The sequence below is a fragment of the Medicago sativa genome, chromosome 5, assembly GCF_051527215.1.
Source record: "Medicago sativa cultivar Bolivia chromosome 5, Bolivia_mono, whole genome shotgun sequence".
Lineage (NCBI taxonomy): Eukaryota > Viridiplantae > Streptophyta > Magnoliopsida > Fabales > Fabaceae > Medicago > Medicago sativa.
Genome location: NC_140753.1, coordinates 67644232 through 67663486, shown reverse-complemented (window position 1 = coordinate 67663486; position 19255 = coordinate 67644232). Strand labels below are relative to the sequence as shown.

At 32.9% G+C, this 19255-nt stretch overlaps 1 protein-coding gene, 1 long non-coding RNA gene and 1 pseudogene across 51 annotated transcripts; all 3 read left to right on the top strand.

The window, feature by feature from the left end:
* Positions 1-2691: 2691 nt before the first annotated feature.
* On the top strand, positions 2692-5013 carry LOC146924295 (uncharacterized; annotated as a pseudogene).
* Positions 5014-7242: 2229 nt separating this feature from the next.
* Positions 7243-8640, top strand: LOC146924294 (uncharacterized). Its single transcript, XR_015010966.1, has 3 exons — positions 7243-7456; positions 7615-7662; positions 8233-8640. It is a non-coding gene; the product is annotated as an uncharacterized LOC146924294 (long non-coding RNA).
* A 1009-nt stretch (positions 8641-9649) lies between these two features.
* Positions 9650-16344, top strand: LOC146924293 (ABC transporter A family member 8-like). 50 transcript variants are annotated; one of them, XM_085709321.1, is made up of 17 exons: positions 9650-10054; positions 10583-10701; positions 11018-11127; positions 11224-11308; positions 11593-11721; positions 11816-12047; positions 12141-12359; positions 12497-12673; positions 12989-13071; positions 13209-13465; positions 13556-13652; positions 14425-14502; positions 14719-14794; positions 14870-14943; positions 15028-15065; positions 15170-15663; positions 15759-16344. In XM_085709321.1, exons 2-6 carry the CDS (start codon positions 10657-10659, stop codon positions 11906-11908), a joined length of 462 nt encoding a protein of 153 aa, XP_085565447.1. In that variant the 5' UTR covers positions 9650-10054; positions 10583-10656; the 3' UTR covers positions 11909-12047; positions 12141-12359; positions 12497-12673; positions 12989-13071; positions 13209-13465; positions 13556-13652; positions 14425-14502; positions 14719-14794; positions 14870-14943; positions 15028-15065; positions 15170-15663; positions 15759-16344. The 50 variants fall into 50 exon arrangements, with proteins under 50 accessions (XP_085565447.1, XP_085565448.1, XP_085565462.1 ...); XM_085709322.1 differs by having other exon boundaries at positions 10537-10701; positions 13209-13320; XM_085709336.1 differs by lacking the exon at positions 14870-14943 and having other exon boundaries at positions 11034-11127; positions 13209-13320; positions 14719-14869.
* Positions 16345-19255: the final 2911 nt, after the last annotated feature.

The following is a 19255-nucleotide window of genomic DNA, read 5'->3' as shown; positions in this document are numbered from 1 at the left end:
AAAGTTATTAATTAATAGCACATGCATTATTATGGCAGCACAAACGGATAGACTTAACCAGACATTAGGAGTAGCTACCCCAGAAGAAATTAATGGCCAATAAGGGCAAAGAAATATGATTCATGTAGTGCAGCCTCATGTTCAAACGTAGGCCATGCATAATTATAATGAATATGATGATATAAATAAGGCTTAATTACATATTTGGTCCCATAATTAATTTTCAAGTTTCGTTTTGGTCCCCAAATTAATAAAAGTTTCATTTTAGTACCTTAATTGTATCTCCGTTTGTCAATTTAGTCTCACTCTGTTAATTCAAAGGTAATTGAGACATATACTTAAATTGGCGTTCCAGTTTTTCCAAAGGCAGTGAAGGGCAATGTTTCATTAGGTCATCCCATCTATGAATATTAGGACACTCAACACACTCTCCTTCCCCCCTAAGTAGTTCTACAAACGGGGAGCCCTATCAGAGTCTACCTTACCTAAGGGTCGAGGACAATAATTTTATCTAGGTTTATTCCCGCCCCTCAGTGCTTGTTTCCCTAATTACTAAACTAGTTACATCCTAGGTTCACTAGATTAAGGGTCGAGGACAATGGTTTTATCTAGGTTTATTCCCCTCGGTGCTTGTTTCCCTAATTACTAAACTAGTTACATCCTAGGTTTAGCAGATTTTACTCAATATTAGTAATGTTAGCTCATAAGTACTTACTACTAAGGTCAACTCTCTTTCGGTATCTTTCGCTAGTTTACTAATCACTTACTTCCTAAACAGATAGTTACTAGTATAAGGAAATAAATATCAAGATATAAGCTTCTAGAGAGTAATAACAATGTTAAGCACTGTCACAACCTAAGTATCTAATTTAGGGTTGCACCTCACCAAAATAAATTAATCATAATAAAAGTTAATAGAGAACAAAAAATATACTAAAATAAAACGACATTAAATTAAATAATTATCCAACAAAACTAAACAGAGATTCATCTTATAACCCTAACCTATAGATATCTAGTTACACATGATAACTAAGACAAAAATACAAAAAGATAAAAACATACCCTAGAAAAGATAGGAGAAGATAGATCTCCTCCATTGCTCCTCGAATAGCCTTCCTCTTGAACTTCCCTAGTTCTGAGCGAGAAATTATGAATAAGGAAGGTTGTATTTATAGGGAAAGTTTCCACCTAACTTGGGCTAAAAACACGGGATTCCAGGGGTGAAAAAGTCACAAAAAAGATACTTTTTTCGCAAGGAACCATGCGCCCCGCGCATAGAGCCATGCACCTGGCGCATGTGCCTAGGGCTTTCATGCACCAGGCGCCCCACAACGTGCGCCATGCACACTTTAGTTGTTCATTTTCCATTTCCATGCGCCAGGCGCTTTTGCCATGCGAATGGCGCTTAGTGTGTCACTTTTTTATTTTTCGATAATCTTCGCATGTTGAGGTGTTTTCTTCGTTGTTAAGTTGTCTTGGACATTGGGAACTGACTTCCTCCCTAAGTAAAGTCTTATGAGGCCTCCTGAATCTTCATTCTTCATCTTCCCAAAGCCCAATAATCTTCTGAGGTCTTGATTTTTCTGATTTACTTAATTTGTTCGTGTTTTACTTCAAAAAGACCCCTAAAATTGCTATGTTTCGAGAATAATAAAAATACAGACTCAAATATAGAAAACATTACAAATGTTCCGAAATCATAGGCAATTGATATAATACTCCTCTGGTTTGCTGGTAAAGCCTACTAAAATAAATTGAAAAACAAGCTAAGAATAATGTAAGATGACTTGTGATCAACGATCAAATAAGATCATATGAACTTAATTTGCCCATGTTAGTGTTGGCTCTTTAGAAGATAATGTAAACTCACATAAGTTAACATGTTATTGGAAGAGTATAGTCTCAAATATACAATATTAAGATTAAACTCATTCTCACTTCGCTCTGTCTAAATAAAGCCTAAGGTTCGACCAAAAAAACTAGATCTATTAGCTTGTTTGTCGGTTGCTTGTGGCTAGAGCTGTCAAATAGACCAGTCCAACCCCACTCGCCTTGGTTCGGTGAGCCAGCTAATATAAATGGATTGGAGTGGGTCGACCCACATGATTGATGGGCACCAAAATTGAGTCCAACCTAATTTGTAGTGAGCTACACGGTCCAATGGGTCAGCCCGACCCGTATTTCAAAATGTATATTTTTTTCTTCAAAAAAATAGATGCAATGAAAAATAAAGCTACATATCACATTTTTTTTAATAGAAAAATATTACATAAATTATTATTCATCAAATAAATCATATGTCTTCGTAAACTTGGTTAAATGTTATATAAAACGCATATTAAATCAACATCCATAAGGAATAAATAGCACAAAAACATCGATGCAAAAGTATAAAGTATTTATCACAACTCACAAAGCAAATCTCATGGACAATAAAATTCAGCCATACATAACAAAATAATTCAGTCTTACATAATAAACTTATTTTATAAACTATTTTTTTAGTAAATTTTAAGGACCGACGTATGGCATGGTATAGATCATATGGCATGGTATAGATCATATGGAATAAACAACAATTTGTTCATCACAATGATTATCATTTATTTTAAAAAGACGAGAATTCGTTGCCATTGTGATTTGCTAGTTGTCATTGTCTCGATTCTTGCTTACTTTGGTTAACAAACATTCCCCGATTTAACCTTTCATTGCTCAATAGTTGTTGATGACCAGTTATCCTGGCAATTAGTTAATAAAATATTATATTCTATATTTTTTGTTGATCAAGATATATTATCTTTTTTTCTGTACAATGTATTTTATCTAATCATGTTCTTTTAGGTCCTCTTGTAATTAGTGTCTCATGATCATTATATATAGTTTTTGACTTATTGTTAGTGTCTCATGATCATTATATATATAGTTTTGATTGTGTTCATCATATCTGATAAGATACTCTCAATTTGTTGTAATAAGGATGAAAACCAAGTTGTTTGTCTCTGTGTGCTTTCATGCACTACTTCTCATATTTTTTGTGGCAATTATGCCTTCCGAAGGTAAACAATGTATAGATATAAAATAGTTTTCATATATGCATAATCGTTTTATTATTTTATATTTAATAAGAGGTCTTTTATATTTGCAGCTGGTGAAACAAAAAAATCAAAGATAAATATTAGGGCACATGAATATGCAAACTGGCTAGGCAGAGGTACAATATTGCAAGGCGGCGATAGAAACACAAACGAGGGTGGTGGTGGGAATTTTTTCTTTTGTTTATATCTAATAAAAAAGAGGCGTAAATATGTGATTAGTCCCTACATTTTCACCATATTTCGGCACTGATTCCTACATTTTTTTTTGTTTCACATTGGACCCTATGATTTGTAAACGTTTTGCTATTGGTCCTTCCGTTAAGTCCAAGTTAAAAAAAAAAAAAAAAAAACTAACGGTGTGCCACGTTGCCCATCGTTGCATGCCACATGGCACACTAAAAGACAAAAAAGTATTTCAACTTTTAATTATTATTTCATTCATTATTTTTAAACTTAAAAATATCATTCGTCTTTGAACTTTCAGTTTTTTTTTTATATTGGTCCCTGCACTTTTTAAAAAACTTTGAATGATATTACTATTATACTTTATTATTATCTTGTTAATTATTTTTATTGAGATTAATTATAAAGAAAGAAAATAGAAAAACCTTTTTAAATGATTAAATATGATTTTATAATTATTCTTTTAAAAAATAATTGGTCCACATGATTATGTTTCTTTAATGAGAAAAAATGATTTTTTAATTATTCTTTTAAAATTATTTTATATTTTTTATTATTCTCAATAAAAAGCTTTAATTTTTTAATGAACAAAAATGATTTTTATCAAAAAGTGCAGGGACCAATATCAAAAAGTATCGAAAGTGGATGGCTTAATGATATTTTTAAGTCAAAAAATAATGAATCAAATAATAGTAAAAGAGTTGGAATATTTTTTTGTCTTTTAGTGTGCCACGTGGCGTGGAATGATTGGTTAACGTGGCACATCGTTGGTTTTTTTTATCTTGGACTTAACAGAATGACCAATAGTAAAACTTTTACAAAGTATAAAGACCAACGCCAAAATATGGTGAAAGTGCATGGATCAATGACATATTTACACATAAAAAAATATTTATTTTCAGCTTGGGAAATAGAAAAATCAAATACTAACATTGGAGTTGATTGTTGTGCATACTGGTCGGGCTTAGGTGCAATCTAGAATGGAAACAAAGGGAAAAACAATGACGGGTATGGTGATGGAATAAAGGGTCATTGTGGAAAGGAAAATACTTCCATGACATTGCTTGGGTGCCATTGGTGCCATTGGTGCAATCCTGGCCGTTGATGTGTGTTGATGGGTGTGGGGATGTGTGTGTGATGTGTGTGTGTGTGGTGGAGATGGCACCAATGGCACCAATGGCACACAACTATGGCACCAAAGTGGAACCCGGAAAGGAAAAGGGTGTGTTGACAATGCATGGAAGAAGGAGCGAAGCTGGGGCACAGGATGGTGGGGTAGCGATAGAAAAGGGGGTGGCAGTGGAAAGGGTGGTAAAGGTGGAAAAGTGGGTGGTGGTGGATTCAAATTACCCATTCCCGGTGGAGGAAAAGGAGGTGGTGGAAAAGGAGGACGTGATGGAAAATTATAGAACTTTTCGATGGTGGATTGTATTTTTCTTTTGTCTTTGGTTTTTAAGGGTTTTGGTTTGGTTGTCTCTCTCGTATATTTTTTCCCTTTTTTACAATAGACTTTTTCTGAAGTACGCGACATAGGATAAGAGTCTTTTGGGGCGTCCACCTACTTGAGATGTCGAAGTTGTCTCTTGATGTGAGTCCTACCTCTTGACCTATTCAAAAAAGTAAGGTATTATGTGTGGAGAGGTTTTTTTTTTAATAAAAGAAAAAGGAAATGACATCAAATGTCATTGAGACATTGTTTAAGTAATCGAAAGTAGTAACTTTTGCATTGAAATATGTGTATTTGTTACTTTTTCTATATATGTTTGATTTGTGTTTTCAAAAGAATATTTTTATTTATATTTTCTTTAAACAATGTCCTTTTCACATTTGATAATTCTAAAAAAATGTATGGAGAGGATTTGTGAGATCCTAAATTATCCCCCAAATATTTTTGTTGTAAACTAAATGTCCTTTTGGTTTGTTTTAACCACACGACAGGTGGAGTGCCACATTAGCCTTTACTATTATGGTTCAGAAACATCCAAAAACCCACTTATGTAAAAAAAAGCCGATAGAAAGACTAATATGTCCCAATTTATTTTAAATTTTTAGGCAATGTCCCGATTTATTTTATAGGAAACTAAAAATTTCAAAAAAAAAAAATTCCCAAGTGACTGCACTAGGTTACATGTTTTGTACTGATACTCCACTCTTAATAATGTCACTTTCAAACAGGAAAAACATTGAAATAAAGAGTAAAAAAAAGTCAAACATGCCTCATAAATTGTTTGCAATCTGAAATCGGACATTTTTACCTTCTTTACATATGTTAATTACTGTTAGCAGTGGGTCGGTAAACCACACAGTAACCGTGTACTGACCTTATTGCAAAATCAAGCAAATAAACTATTGTAGGAACATATACAAATCAAGACACACTGCATGTTATTGTTTAATGTACTATAGATATAAAATGTATTCATCGTACAACAAAATACATAAAAAAGGCATGTTTTAAATTTTTTTATCCCATATTTTAATTTACATATCCATGTAATTAATGGCATGATATTAATGTAATGGCATCACATGCAGTGACTAGTACACTAATTATTTGCTTCCTCAATTATTGATATTGCAAGCTTCAAGTAATCCACGATAAGATCGAATCTGCCAATTCCCTTCAAGCTATTATATTTACACCAAGCAAGATTACTTGTCTGAGAAAGAATATCAATCTACCACTCCAAAAATAATCAATCAATATATTTTACACATTTTTGAAGTTGTTGTACCCGGCAATGGAGGGACATGTCAGTGCAAGTTTAATAAAAATGCTCCTAGAGACAAGTGTCATATACAGTCAAAAATAGAAGCCATGGTAGGTTTAATATTCGTTCTCATTTGTTTTCAGATAAATAATTTTTCTAATGTTAATCTAATTTGCAAAGATTAAACTCATCTCGTATATAATAATAACTTCATTTGCCACAGAGGATAGATTGATCTAAGTGGTGGTAAGTGGTGACAGGTTGGATATGGAGAAAATTCTTTTGGAAAGTGAGAACACACCTTGTGTGTTTCACCTAGGTCAAAATTACTCACTATTAAAAACGCTAAAAACTTCATACATATAATATGGTAACTAAAAAAACTTGAGTGGTCCAATGTGAAAATCTATGGAGTATGTCTAATACTTCGATATTTTTTACCCTCAATTTAATTATTTTTTTAATCTGCCCTTGTATGTAAGTGCATGATATATGCACTTTTTGATGCATTCGACTTTCTTGACATTGATAAATTGTGAGACTCAGCTTATCTAACAGAGGCTGATAAAATAGTTGGATTTTCCATTGATACAAGTTAGTATTATTTAAATTCAAGTTCAAAATTATTTTCTCCTTGTTTGTTCTCTAGTCTAAATTTGTTACTCCCCCGATCATAAATTATAAGATTCTTTTGCAACAATTACTTGTCCTTAAACATGACCATTTGAAAATTTAATTTTTAGATAGATTATTATTCTTTTTACAAATATATTTCTTTTTAATACTATACATTTGTTTTTTAATATGAAAATTGATATTAAATGTATTTATACACAAAAAATATTTAATAATAGTTATAGACAAGCTATGTGCAATAAGTACATTACCAAATTTTCTTAATTTGTACTGTATATAAAGAAAACAATTGAGTAATTAGCCAAATACCCCCCTGAAATTGCAAGTGGAGTCAATTACCCCCTGTAGTTAACGAAATATCAATTACCTCTCCGAAATTGCTTAACAATGATCAATTTCGTCCATCCGTCCATTTCTGCCGTTTGAATGGTGACGTGGCCGCTAACTGGCCAAATGGCACATCCACGTCAGACAGTCGATTAAGACATGTCATAGGGGGGTTTTTGACCAGTTTTTTTTTAAAGGTTTGTTTTGTATCTGCAACGGTAACTTCTTCTTTGCTATGTCAATAACCATAGCTTCATCTTCTTCCTCATTCTTCTGCATCTCAATTCAGCATTCTTCCTTCTAAACCGTTTGAAAATGATGGGTGGTGGATTTGGATATACAAATCAAAGGAAAATGAAAGAAACAACAAGTTCTCATTCCATGGGTGAAAGCATGAACATTATTACCCTCAAATGCCACTGTGAACGAGTATCTGTGATCAGAGTTGCTGGAACTGAAAATAATTTTGGTAGAGAATTTTTCTCATGCCCATTTCCAAAGGTAATTGAACCCTAATTTTAGTTTTTCCATTTTTTCCCAAATTCATTTACCCCTTTCTGTAATTTTAGGGATTTACCCCATTATTATACCTAAATATGAGGTTTATTAAGTTGTTGGGTAATTTTGATATGCTGGGTAACTTTGATTTTGATTTTCAGGATCATAACTACAATTGTAATTTTTTTGTATGGGTTGATGAGGCTGAGGTAGGCATGGCAACAAAACCCATACCCGCGGTTACCCACCCGAACCAAACCCAATTTGACGGGTTTTCCCCGTTTTGACTGGGTTTGGGTATGGGTATGGGTTTTCCCCGATTTCAAAACACGGGTATGGGACGGATAACGGGTATATAGGTACCCACCCCGAACCCATACCCAAACCCGTCCCAAATGTAAAAAATTACTTTATGTTGATATGTCATGCTATTTTGTTTGATAATTGTCATGTTAATAAAAACTACCATTGATATTTAAAGATCAACTAAATCATTTCGTCTAACAAATGTTAAAGTGAGCGCATTGTTGGATAATGTATTACAACATTGCTCTTGCGGATGCCAAAAAACTTCTATTTTTTTAATAAAAAAAAATTATTCAATGCGGGGATGGGGATGGGGCGGGGATACCCGAACCCGTCGGGGACGGGGATGGGATTCAATTTCTCATCCCCGTTGGGTATGGGTAGGGTTACGGGTAAGTATATGAGTATCGGGTATGGGGACGGGGAAGGTAAAACACGTCCCCACCCCGCCCCATTGCCATGCCTAGGCTGAGGCTTTGGGGCTGCTTAATGGGACACTTGATCAAGATGTCTGGAAGGCTGGACTGTTGAGGAAGAAGGATAATTTGAATAAAAGAAATGCATGTAATGATTGTCAAAATGGTGGTGATGGTATTTGGAAGGCACATTTGATGGAGAAAATGCAAATTTCAAGTCAAGATAGAAATAATGAAGAGGTGTGGAAGAGAAGGTTGCTGGATAGAATTGATGCATTGATGAATGAAGTCAAGTTATTGAAGTACATGATAGTATTGTTGTGTATCTTGGTAGTTTTCATTAAAATTCTTGGTTGACAATAGTTATATGAAATATGTATTGTTGTTCTAAGTATTTTCATATGTGTATTGGAAACAAATGTAAGAGGCAATTATGCTAAGTTGTTTGTGTTGTTATTGTTCTAAGTTGTTTGTGTTGTTATTGTTCCAATAAGTGCGTGTCGAAATTTACCCCCTGCCAGCAAGTCCTGACACATCAGCATCAAATAGCCACATCATCACCTTTAACAGAACCAGTTAACAGAAGGACGAAATTGACTGACGTTAATCAATTTCGGGGGGGTAATTGATATTTCGTTAACTACAGGGGGGTAATTGACGCCCCTTGCAATTTTGGGGGGGTATTTGACTATTCACTCGAAAACAATTTCATTCAGCTCTTTTGGGCTGACTTTTTCTCTTTTCAAAAATGCCCTCAATTTTAAATACAAATAACACATGTAACAAATAGATAAAAATAAATTTAAGTATTAAAAAAAATGTAACAAACACGATATGAATATATATATATATATATATATATATATATATATGTGTGTGTGTGTGTGTGTGTGGTTTTTTTCCTTTATCATTTAAAAAGTGTAACAAACTAGATGAGTATATTTATATTTTTTTCATTATCCCAATTATACCCTTAAACAATTTTTTTTTATAATAAAGATCATTGTTGGTGTCATTAAGAAAAAAGAATTTAGATTATATTTTTTTGTTATATTGTTGGTGTCATTGAAATAAATAATCAGGATTAGTTTGGTTTGTTATAGCTTAAAAGCAACAAACATTTATATTTTTAGTTTTAATCCAAATCAAAATTTCGTAAAAAAACATCATTAATAATTTTCAAAGGTAGCACAATAAAAAGAGCGGAAAGGCAGACACGTGAGTTCCCGTCTTTTCGCTAGCATGTATAAAGAAATGTCAAGGAGTCTTGCAAATACGAAAGAAGTATTTATCAAATAAAAGAAATAACTATTTTGCTGAAACACAAAAAAAAAAAAATTTGTTATCTACTAAACTAAATATAAAAATACATGTCCGTTCCAATTACCATTTTGCCCTTATTGGGGGCATTTTGGTAAATTAATTAATTGGACTCCTCTTCCTATATATATGTGAAAAGAAAAAAAAACAAAAGAAAAGAAAAGGGAGAGAGAAACGGGGAACGGGAGAAGAAAGGGGGAACGGGAAAGGGGGAGATCCATTCTCCTCCGTCGTAAAAATCGGCGGCGCCGGTGAGGAAGAGTAAGAGAGAGACGGTTGTCTCCAATTTAAAGCCATGCATGTGTAATTCTCTCTTCCATATCGCGGGTTTGTTCATCAGAAGAAGAAAAGAAGGAGAAGAAGGAAACGAGAAAAGAAGGGAGGATGGAAAAGAAAAGAAGAGGAAACGAGAGAAGGGGGAACGGGAGAAGGGGAAAAGAAGACAGAAGAAAGAAGAAAGAAGGATCGGGGAGAAGAGAAGGAAGAACAGTGAAGAGAGAAGAGGATTGGTTTGTTTGAGAAGAAGAGAAAGAAAAAGGATTGGGATTTTTAATTCAAGGTGATTTCTTTATTTTTACAGAATTTTTTTGGTTAGGGTTTAATTTCTTTGTTTTCTTTTGATCAATCTGATATTATGCATGTTTAAAGTTTTGTTTTTACATAATTTTTTTTTTTGGTTTCAATGGTGATTAGAGTTGGATTTCTCAAGAAAGTTGTTTTATTGATTTTAAGGGTTTGATTTTTTGGTTTTGTTTTGTTGAAGTTGTTGGCTTTGTTGTTTGTTGATTTTGTGTTCACTTATTTTCTTCCTTTTCCTCCCCAACCGAACCCTAAACCCCAATTTTATATTGTGTCAATTTGTGCCTTTTAATTTATTTGTTGCATGTCTGTAACATTGAAGCTTCTGGGTTTGTTGTTTGGTGTACTTTTTTGGAATTGGTTTTGAATTTGTGTTATTTTTGTAGCATTTATGTTTTATTCATTTTGTCTTATTTTGACATGATTTTGTATTTGATATTTCTATGTGAAATTGAGCTTCAGTACGCAAATCAGTCCATTATTTTGCTTCCTGGAAAATTCTATCCAGGAAGGGATGGAAATCCAGGGAAATTTGCAGTGAGAGGGTTGTTCCTTGCTGTTCCTCGAGGGGAATGCTTCGGTATGCTTGGTCCTAATGGTGTTGGGAAGACTTCATTTATCAATATGGTTAGTTAAAAGTTGATTTTGTAATATATATATATATATATATATATATATATATATATATATATATATATTGTAAATTATACCTCCCGGAAAATATATTTGAAGAGGGTTCCTTCAAGCTTTGAAACACATAAGAGAAAGGAATAAGTTTTGAAACACCTCACGAAGTTATCTTCCTCTGAATGAATCAACAAGATGATTGGTCCATACATATAATGGACATCTGATGACACACACTAGAATTCAACGAATCATGTTTCATCCTTTGAATTGTTTTCTCAATTTATAAATCTAATCAACTTATGTGTGCTTATAGATGATTTGTCTCACAGAGCCAACATCTGGTGCGGCATATATTCAAGGCCAGGACATAAGAACTCATATGGATGGAATATATACTAATATGGGAGTGTGCCCACAGCATGAGTAAGCTGAAATTTCCTACAATTTTTTATGTTTATCTTGAAATCATATTTATATCAATTGAAAGAAGTTTTTAATTTTTTTCTCATGATTCTATAGCTTGCTGTGGGAAAGCTTGACAGGTAGAGAGCACCTACTTTTTTATGGAATACTTAAAAACCTTACAGGTTCAATCTTGACTCAAGTAAGTTCATACCATAGGAATTCTTACTGTTTGGCATATTAAGATTTAGGAGTTTACTTATGTTAGGAGTTTCGTAGTTAAGTATTACAGTAAATTTTACGCTCTTTAACATGTTTCTCAAGCAATTTTTATAGCTTATTTTTCTGTTAAGGGCATGGATCAATAAAAGATGGCTGTATAAAAGATGATTTCAGTATAGATGCATTTTGAACTACTTTCTCTTTAGCTTGCCTTTGTTTGACAGGGAAAATTTTAACTATTTTGCATCCATTATATTATTACAGGCAGTAGAAGAATCTTTGAAGAGTTTGAACCTTTACCATGGAGGAATTTCTGATAAACAAGCTGGAAAATACAGTGGAGGGATGAAGTGGATGCTTAGTGTTGCAATTTTATTGATTGAGGACCCCAGAGTTTGTTTTTCTTTTCAACCAATCTGATATTATTTTCTTTCTTTTTCACGAAGATTAAAGTTTTCTTATTTTGTAAATGCCAATTCAAATATAGGTTGTTTATTTGGATGAGCCAAGTACTGGATTAGACCCTGCTTCAAGGAAATGGCGAAGGAGCATATGTTCCGGAGTATGCAAAGACCCTTAAACACTTGCAAGCTGCTGCCAGAAAGGAAGTCCTTCCACTTCCAGGTGCTAAAAAAGATCTGGAAGATCCTCAAAATCTTCTGGCTGAGGGTATTATTGATCGTGCAGCTGCAAATGAAGCGGCTGAGAAAAAGCAGAAGGTATTAAGAACGGTGCATCAGGATTGTTAAATGAGTGGAGGGTAACATTTTATTGATATGTATAGTAATTCCTTTTCAATGGCTGTTTTGTAGCTGATGAAGCAGAAGCAGCGATTCCGTGAGGAGTTGAAGAAAGAACTAAAGGGTGAAACATACACTTCAGCAGGGTCTGCCGTTGAAAAAGAAACATCTACCGCAGTCATTCAGACTGGTGAATCAACTAATAATGTTCAAGCTAATACTGATGATGTTGCTGAGATGGGTAAACATTTGTTGTCACGTAGAAAGAGGAAGCTACTTGAAGCTATGCAGGTACACTTTTTTTATGAAATTCTTAGTCATATTAGTTATATTGCTTGTGTATTTTGTTTTATGAATTCTGAACTTGCTATTTTACCAATCACACTATTCTATTTATTATTTAATCCATATTGGTTGCCAAGTGGCAGGTTTGTCTGGTAGTTATATGTATTCTCTTTGAGGTTGTGGAGAGTCCTGTTGATTCTGCACTAATCCCCGATGGAGCGCCATTATCTGTGTTTCACTATTTTGAAAATGTTAGAAACTTTCTGGTGGCTGTCCAGGAAATTGGAATTCCTACCTTTGAGGCATCTGATCTAGAACAAGTATGTAAAGGATCAAATTTTTATCATTGTTTCAAAATATTTGAGTAAAAATGGTATCATGGTGAATTGAAGATAGGAAAATAACATATTCGGATCAATTGTGAGTATTGGGTTTTTGTTGATTTCCTTTTTGATCAATTGAGGTTGCATGTTTTTAGGAAGTTGTTCCTTTTATTTTAAGGCTTTGATTTTTTTGTGTGAAAATTGAGAGCAACCAAATCATATATTTTTGTTTGCTTTTGATATTGTGAAATTGTCTGATATCTATATTGATTTTATAGTTTGATTTTTGGTTTTGGTGTTTTTTTACTGCAGTGAAAGAAATTCCTAGAGAGATTTACACAGTGTGGAATAGTGATGACATTGTGAGGAATGTGCAAGTGCTGCTTATGCATAAGGTGTTTTTGTAAGGAATGAATAAAATCTAGCTGGTGTTTTTTTTTTTTGCAAACTACCATCAGTTCATCATACTCATTTGTGTTGAATATAATAAAGATATATGACTGATATATGGTTTTTGTTTGTGAACATCTAGGAAAGATTCAAGCAACTGCAAAAAAAGCACTTGGAGCCTAAAATTCGAAAATTGGTTCAAGAAGATCCACTTATGTGATTGAAAATGTGTTGGTTACTCACAATGACTTCAAGTACCAAACTACTCGACATATGTTTAAACTCAACTTAATTGATAGAACAAAGTTTACAAAAATTGATGAGAGTGTTATACCTGTTAACCATTTCGACTTTGTTTCTTTTAAAGATATATTACAATCTAACAGAGAGGATAAGCATGTTGGTAAATTTTCAATTAGATCGAATACGTGTTTTAATTTCATATTTTTGGTCGTCGAATAATGCTGCGGTTTTAATTTACCTTTGCAGATGTCATTGGTCATATTGTTGAGAAGGATGTGTTAACGGAGAAAGATGTTAATGGCAAAAAGAGTAAGCTAATTGACATAACCTTGGAAGATACTGAGTAAGTAGTAGTCACTTAATTTTTTTACTCGCAAATGTGTATGTTCCATATGTGTTTGACCTGCTATGGATTTTGCTCTTCATTACTTCTATTGAATGTTTCTGAGCTTTATTATTGTCTCCACCTCATTGCCGCAACTTCAACTTTCAATTTTTTGAAGTAAATTTTTTTCTCTTTTTTGGTTCTGACAGTAGCATTAGTTTAGTAGAAGCTGAATTGGAAGAATGGTAGTAAAACACATTATTATTTTCTCTTTTCTTTTTAATTATGTTTTCTTTAAAAAAAAATAATTGCATATTTGTTTTTACGTAGATTAGATTTATGTGCCGGTAAATGAGACTCATCTATGGTAGTTGAGAATTGCAAAATGATACCCCTGTTTAGCTTTACCCATGGTGAAAAAAATAGACTAATTATTGTTTCGAAAAATTTATTAAAATGATAAGGGTACTTCTGGCACCAAAAAAAGGAGATACCAATATGAAGCATATGAAAGAGTTTCAAAATTCAAGCATACCCAATTCAGAGAAATCAAAGTTTTATTTCTTTTGTTTGTTTTCTGAATATGCATGATTTTGATATGGTATTTATTTGTTAAGTCAAAATTATGAAACAAAAAGTGCATTTATGATGATTATTGAAGTTGTTGAGGGGTTAATTAAACTTTTGATTGTTATGATGAGTAGTACGCAAATTTTTCATATAGTGTTTCATAATTTATTATATGGCCTAATAAGGCTGATTTGGTTATGTGGTTGTATTATTCTACTAGGGAATGTCTTATTTCTCAAAGCCTACAAGGTACATCTTCATGGAAATTCAGAAGATTGATGTCAATTATTATCTTGAGGTACTTTTTGTTGATCATAGCTCATAAGCAGATGATTTGGATATACATGTCTGCTATTAATGTGTGATTAAGTTAGATTATCTGATAATATGACAATGATTATATAGTTTTCAAAGTTTACAACAATTATAACATAAAAAGTTAGACAGATTCTTAAATTTTTACTGTAGTAGTTTCCCTATTGAAGTTGATTAAAATTCATCGTTATTCTTGCAGACTCTAAATAAACTCTTTATTATTAATGCTGGTTCTGGCTTTAAGATGTTGTGGAAAGCGGTGAAGGCATTCCTAAGTAAACGCACATTAGCAAAAATTCATAAATTGATTATGCAAGATGCTATATCTGATGCTGCTGTTATCACAACAGGTAAGCTATTATTGAAGCAAATTGTGAAACCTTTGGTTCATTTCATCAATTCATAACCTTAAGCTGGATGGAAGGTATGCTCAGAAATTAAACCACCATTGCTAAAATTTACATATACATTTCATGCTATTAAATCAACACCAATTTCATTTTTGTAGGCAGCTTCAAGTTGGCTATGCGAGCTGATATTCTCCTGGTTGGTTCAGTTTTATTTATGTCTCTATGTATACGATCATAGTTAGGAATGGAACTCTTCTTATCTTCACTTTTGTACCGACTTTAGAAAATTTTCATGTGCAGGTAAAGCCCGGTCTTCCTTATCTCGATATCATAAGGTTACTCAGGGATAATTCCCCACTGCCAATTGCAGCATACCGGGTGCCTCTCTTACCCATTCTAGCTCTAGGCCAAATATTTCTGCTGAAAAGTTCATCAAATATTCAATTGATACTGCATTAAGCTATATACTCATAATAGAAGTCTGTCGATAATAGGAAAAGGTAACCCTTGTATTTAGAGCTGGGGCAAAAGTTTTATGGTTGCTTCAAACAGCTATTGTTCTTATGCTTGGTACCAAGTTCATTTGCGGGCCAAAAGTTTTATGGTTGCTTCAAACAGTTATCTTCTTATATGTCATCAAATTTGAATCCAATTCTTTCCAAAAATGATTGATTGGGAATTTGTTTGTGTAGTGATCATATATTCCTAATTATGACAGCGATTAGCATTCATATTTGATTAGTTCACTCATGGCCCAAGGTGTTATCTCATTGGCTAATCAAGCCCCTGCGGAGGTAACTAAATCAATCGTTAGTTCAGTTTTTATATCACATTTTCCTTCCATTTTGCTTGATTGCGTACCAATTTTGTTATTATATTCTGTTTGTAGGATTTTATTGGCCTTGAGTTTGATCCAAATATTCTCAAGGTTCGTCATGAAGCTGTAAGGATGAAGAATTGGCAGTTCCGTCCGACGAGGATCAAAATGCATGTGCATTATGTCGAGAACCTTTTAACGTGTTTTACAATGATGAAACGGAGGACTGGATGTGCAGAGAAGCTGTTTATACAAATATAGCTATTATTACGCATGATGTTATTATTGCAAGTGGACTTTTGCATGTGCTGGTGTTCTTCAAGCCGGAAATATTTATTCTTTTGTTTTCATCATTATATGCAGGGCACCTATGAAGAAGGCAATCAAAGAAAACAAACGCGGAGCTGACTAAAGTAGTCCACTTTTGTTCATTGTAACTTACGAGTTCCGGGTTAATGTATGATTTTACATTTTTTTAGAGCAGAGCCAAATCTTCTGAAATACATGGCCTCTGGCCTAAATTATGTACATGTACAGTTGCTCTTGTGTAGTATGCATATTTTATTGCAGTCAAAAACTTACATTTAACCTGCAAATGTAAATGGTGTATTGATGAATGAACAAATGAGAATACCACAGATATTTGATGTTTTTTTTCCCTCCTCTGAGTATTTTTGCTGGACATTTTATTTTACTGTCAATGGCTGTTTTGTCTTGGTGTTATTTATTTACTTTTGCTCTATTGTTTTGTTGTTTCATTGAATGAAAAAAAATTCTAAGCTCTAAGATGGAGTCACCAATGTGCAATATAACTCAGAAAATAGTAGTTCGCGTTACACTATAATCTTTAACACTCTGTCCTTAAAGAAGAGATTTAGTTAATTCGACAAAAACAAGACAAGTTAGTTTGAAAAATAGGACTATCTTAAATTGGGAATGCTGTTTTTTTTTTTTTTCATTTTGTGTGATGTGAATATTGGTGTTAATCCCTTTTTGGTAACTGACAATAGCGCTGGCTTTGATAATTTTGGCTATTATATAATCGTAATTTGTACATCATTGGTTCCAATTAGTTTAATATTAATTATTGTGTTGTTTTCCTGGCCACCCATTAGATAGGCGTTTTTCTTTTTAACAGACTGATTTTCTATTTTCTAATCTTATGGATGAAGCCACTACTTTTCCAATGCACGTTTAGCCTTCTCAATTGTTGTCTTCGCTGCAACTTGCTTTGTATCTCTCTCTACAAAAAAAGTCCTTGATCTTTTCATTTGTTACTCGTGATAAACCGTTTTGAACATTTCATTTTCTAACCTGTGATGCAGGAGTACTCTAAATATTGTGTTATGGTTTGTAATTATCTGTCATTTCGCAATCTGTCCGTGCGATATAATATTTTGTCAAAAAAGTAGCTAACCCCCGTGCGAAGCACGGGTTTGTAACTAGTTTTCATAAAAGTTGCTTGTTTTTGTAAATTTTTTTAAGAAGTTAAACTAATCCACCCAAATTAAAACTAGAGAGAATCAAACATAAGACATTGACAAGGAGCACACTCTATGGTCTCAAACCAACACTACTATATCAACCTAAGCGGGTTTCGTTATGTTCCTTTTTAATTGTCGTTCAAAGGTTATTTACCCCAAACAAGAAATAAAAATCAATAAATTATAGTATTGCTTTTAATTAAAGCAATTATTTGTCTTTTCGTAAAGAGAAATGTTAACTTGTGCCCTTAAGGCACAAGTTAAGAAGCTAAAGATAGAATATTTTTTTTGGAAATTGTGTATTCAACATTACAAAAGTTTAAACATTTATACTTTCAATACAAAATTTATTGTTTGTTTCCTTTTATAGTTCCTTAACTTGTGCCCTAAGGGCACAAGTTAACATGACCCTTTTGTAAAATATTCTTACGCCATTTGTCTTATTAATGATAAGTGTTTCATTTGTAATATTTCTCTATTTTGACTAGATTACCACTTCTATTACTTTAGAATATCAATGAAACATTGATTATTTCTTCCCACTAATACATCTTTGAGGAGTGTTATTTTGTCAACAAAAAAAAAATCTTTTAGGAGTGTTATAGACACTCTCTTTCTAACACACTCTTTTATTGGGTAAAACTCATGTGGATCTCGCACTTTAGAAATTGATTTAACATAGGTGGTGAGACCATCATGAATTTCACTAAATAAAAAAGAGTCAGCGTTAGAATGATAGTGTTTCCAGCATTTATATATATATATATATATATATATATATATATATATATATATATATTTATTTAGCCCTAGAAACATGAGGTATTCTTCTATGATCACAAGTATATATGAATCATGCTTGATCACACATGCAAAATGAATAAAAAAAGAAATTGATTAATTTTTTTAATATTTTAAGGGTAAATATATTTATGTGTGTGCATAAACATTACCCCTAACAACACACTCTTTCCAAAATATAATTTTCAATTGGTTGAAATGCAAATGGATCTCACTAAATCACACGTGGACCCCATATAATTTTAGGGGCACCATTTAATTAAAATTAAACCAACTAGAGAGGGTGTGTTTTTGGAGAAAAAAACAGTAATAGTTAATAGTAGTACTACTTTGAACTCTAAATATAATTATATAGAACAACATTTTAAAAGAAATTGAGGGACTATTAATCTATTATAGTATATTCATATGAAATACTTCAATTTAAAGAGGTATTTATAAAATAAAACTTTTTGGTGATACACTGTACCCTACCCTACCAGAAGGTACACAGCTAGCAAGGCATAAAGATGTGGAAGAAGAAATACACATACATGGGAAATACTTGGGTGACATAATGTCACCGTGACATTAAATCTGGGTCACACAAAGGGTTGTGTTGTGTGACTCAGATGTGTTGTATGGATGACATTAAATCTGTGCCACACAAAGGTGTGTGTTGTGTGGCCCAGATTTAATATCACGGTGACATTATTTCACAAAGTACTACTCCACATACATAGAAAGAATTAAAGAAATAAACGGCAGACGTACAAGATGTAATTAAAGTATTTGGTTTGGTGGTTCTTTGTTTCATTGAAAGTTAATTAATATAGCTAAAACTAAAACCATTGACTGAAATTTGAGAGGGAAGACAAATAGATCCACCCCAACGTGTGAAACAAAAAGGCCTTCTTTTATGGCCCACCTTAAGGAAAATTAAAACCCTCTTTGAAAACAACATCAACGGGAAATCCTCTAACTCTTCATCTTCTTGGGAACAAAACAATCTTCTTCTATATACATCTTCCCTTTCTCTCTTTTTCCTCACTCTAATAAGTATATTATTTTTTGTATATAAACTCAAACATAGTGATACCCTTTTTTGTGTTCTTTCTAAAAGCATTGAGAAACTAGATGGTCATGGACATGAAGGACAAGAGGAAAATATTGAAGGATTTTGCAAAGATTCATTTTCAATTGTTTGAGGATGTTTTTTGTGACTTTGTTGGTACGAGGTATGGTTTTGAAGACTAGGATTGATCTCATTTGTGGTGGAGAATTCATCACACTACAGGCGTACAT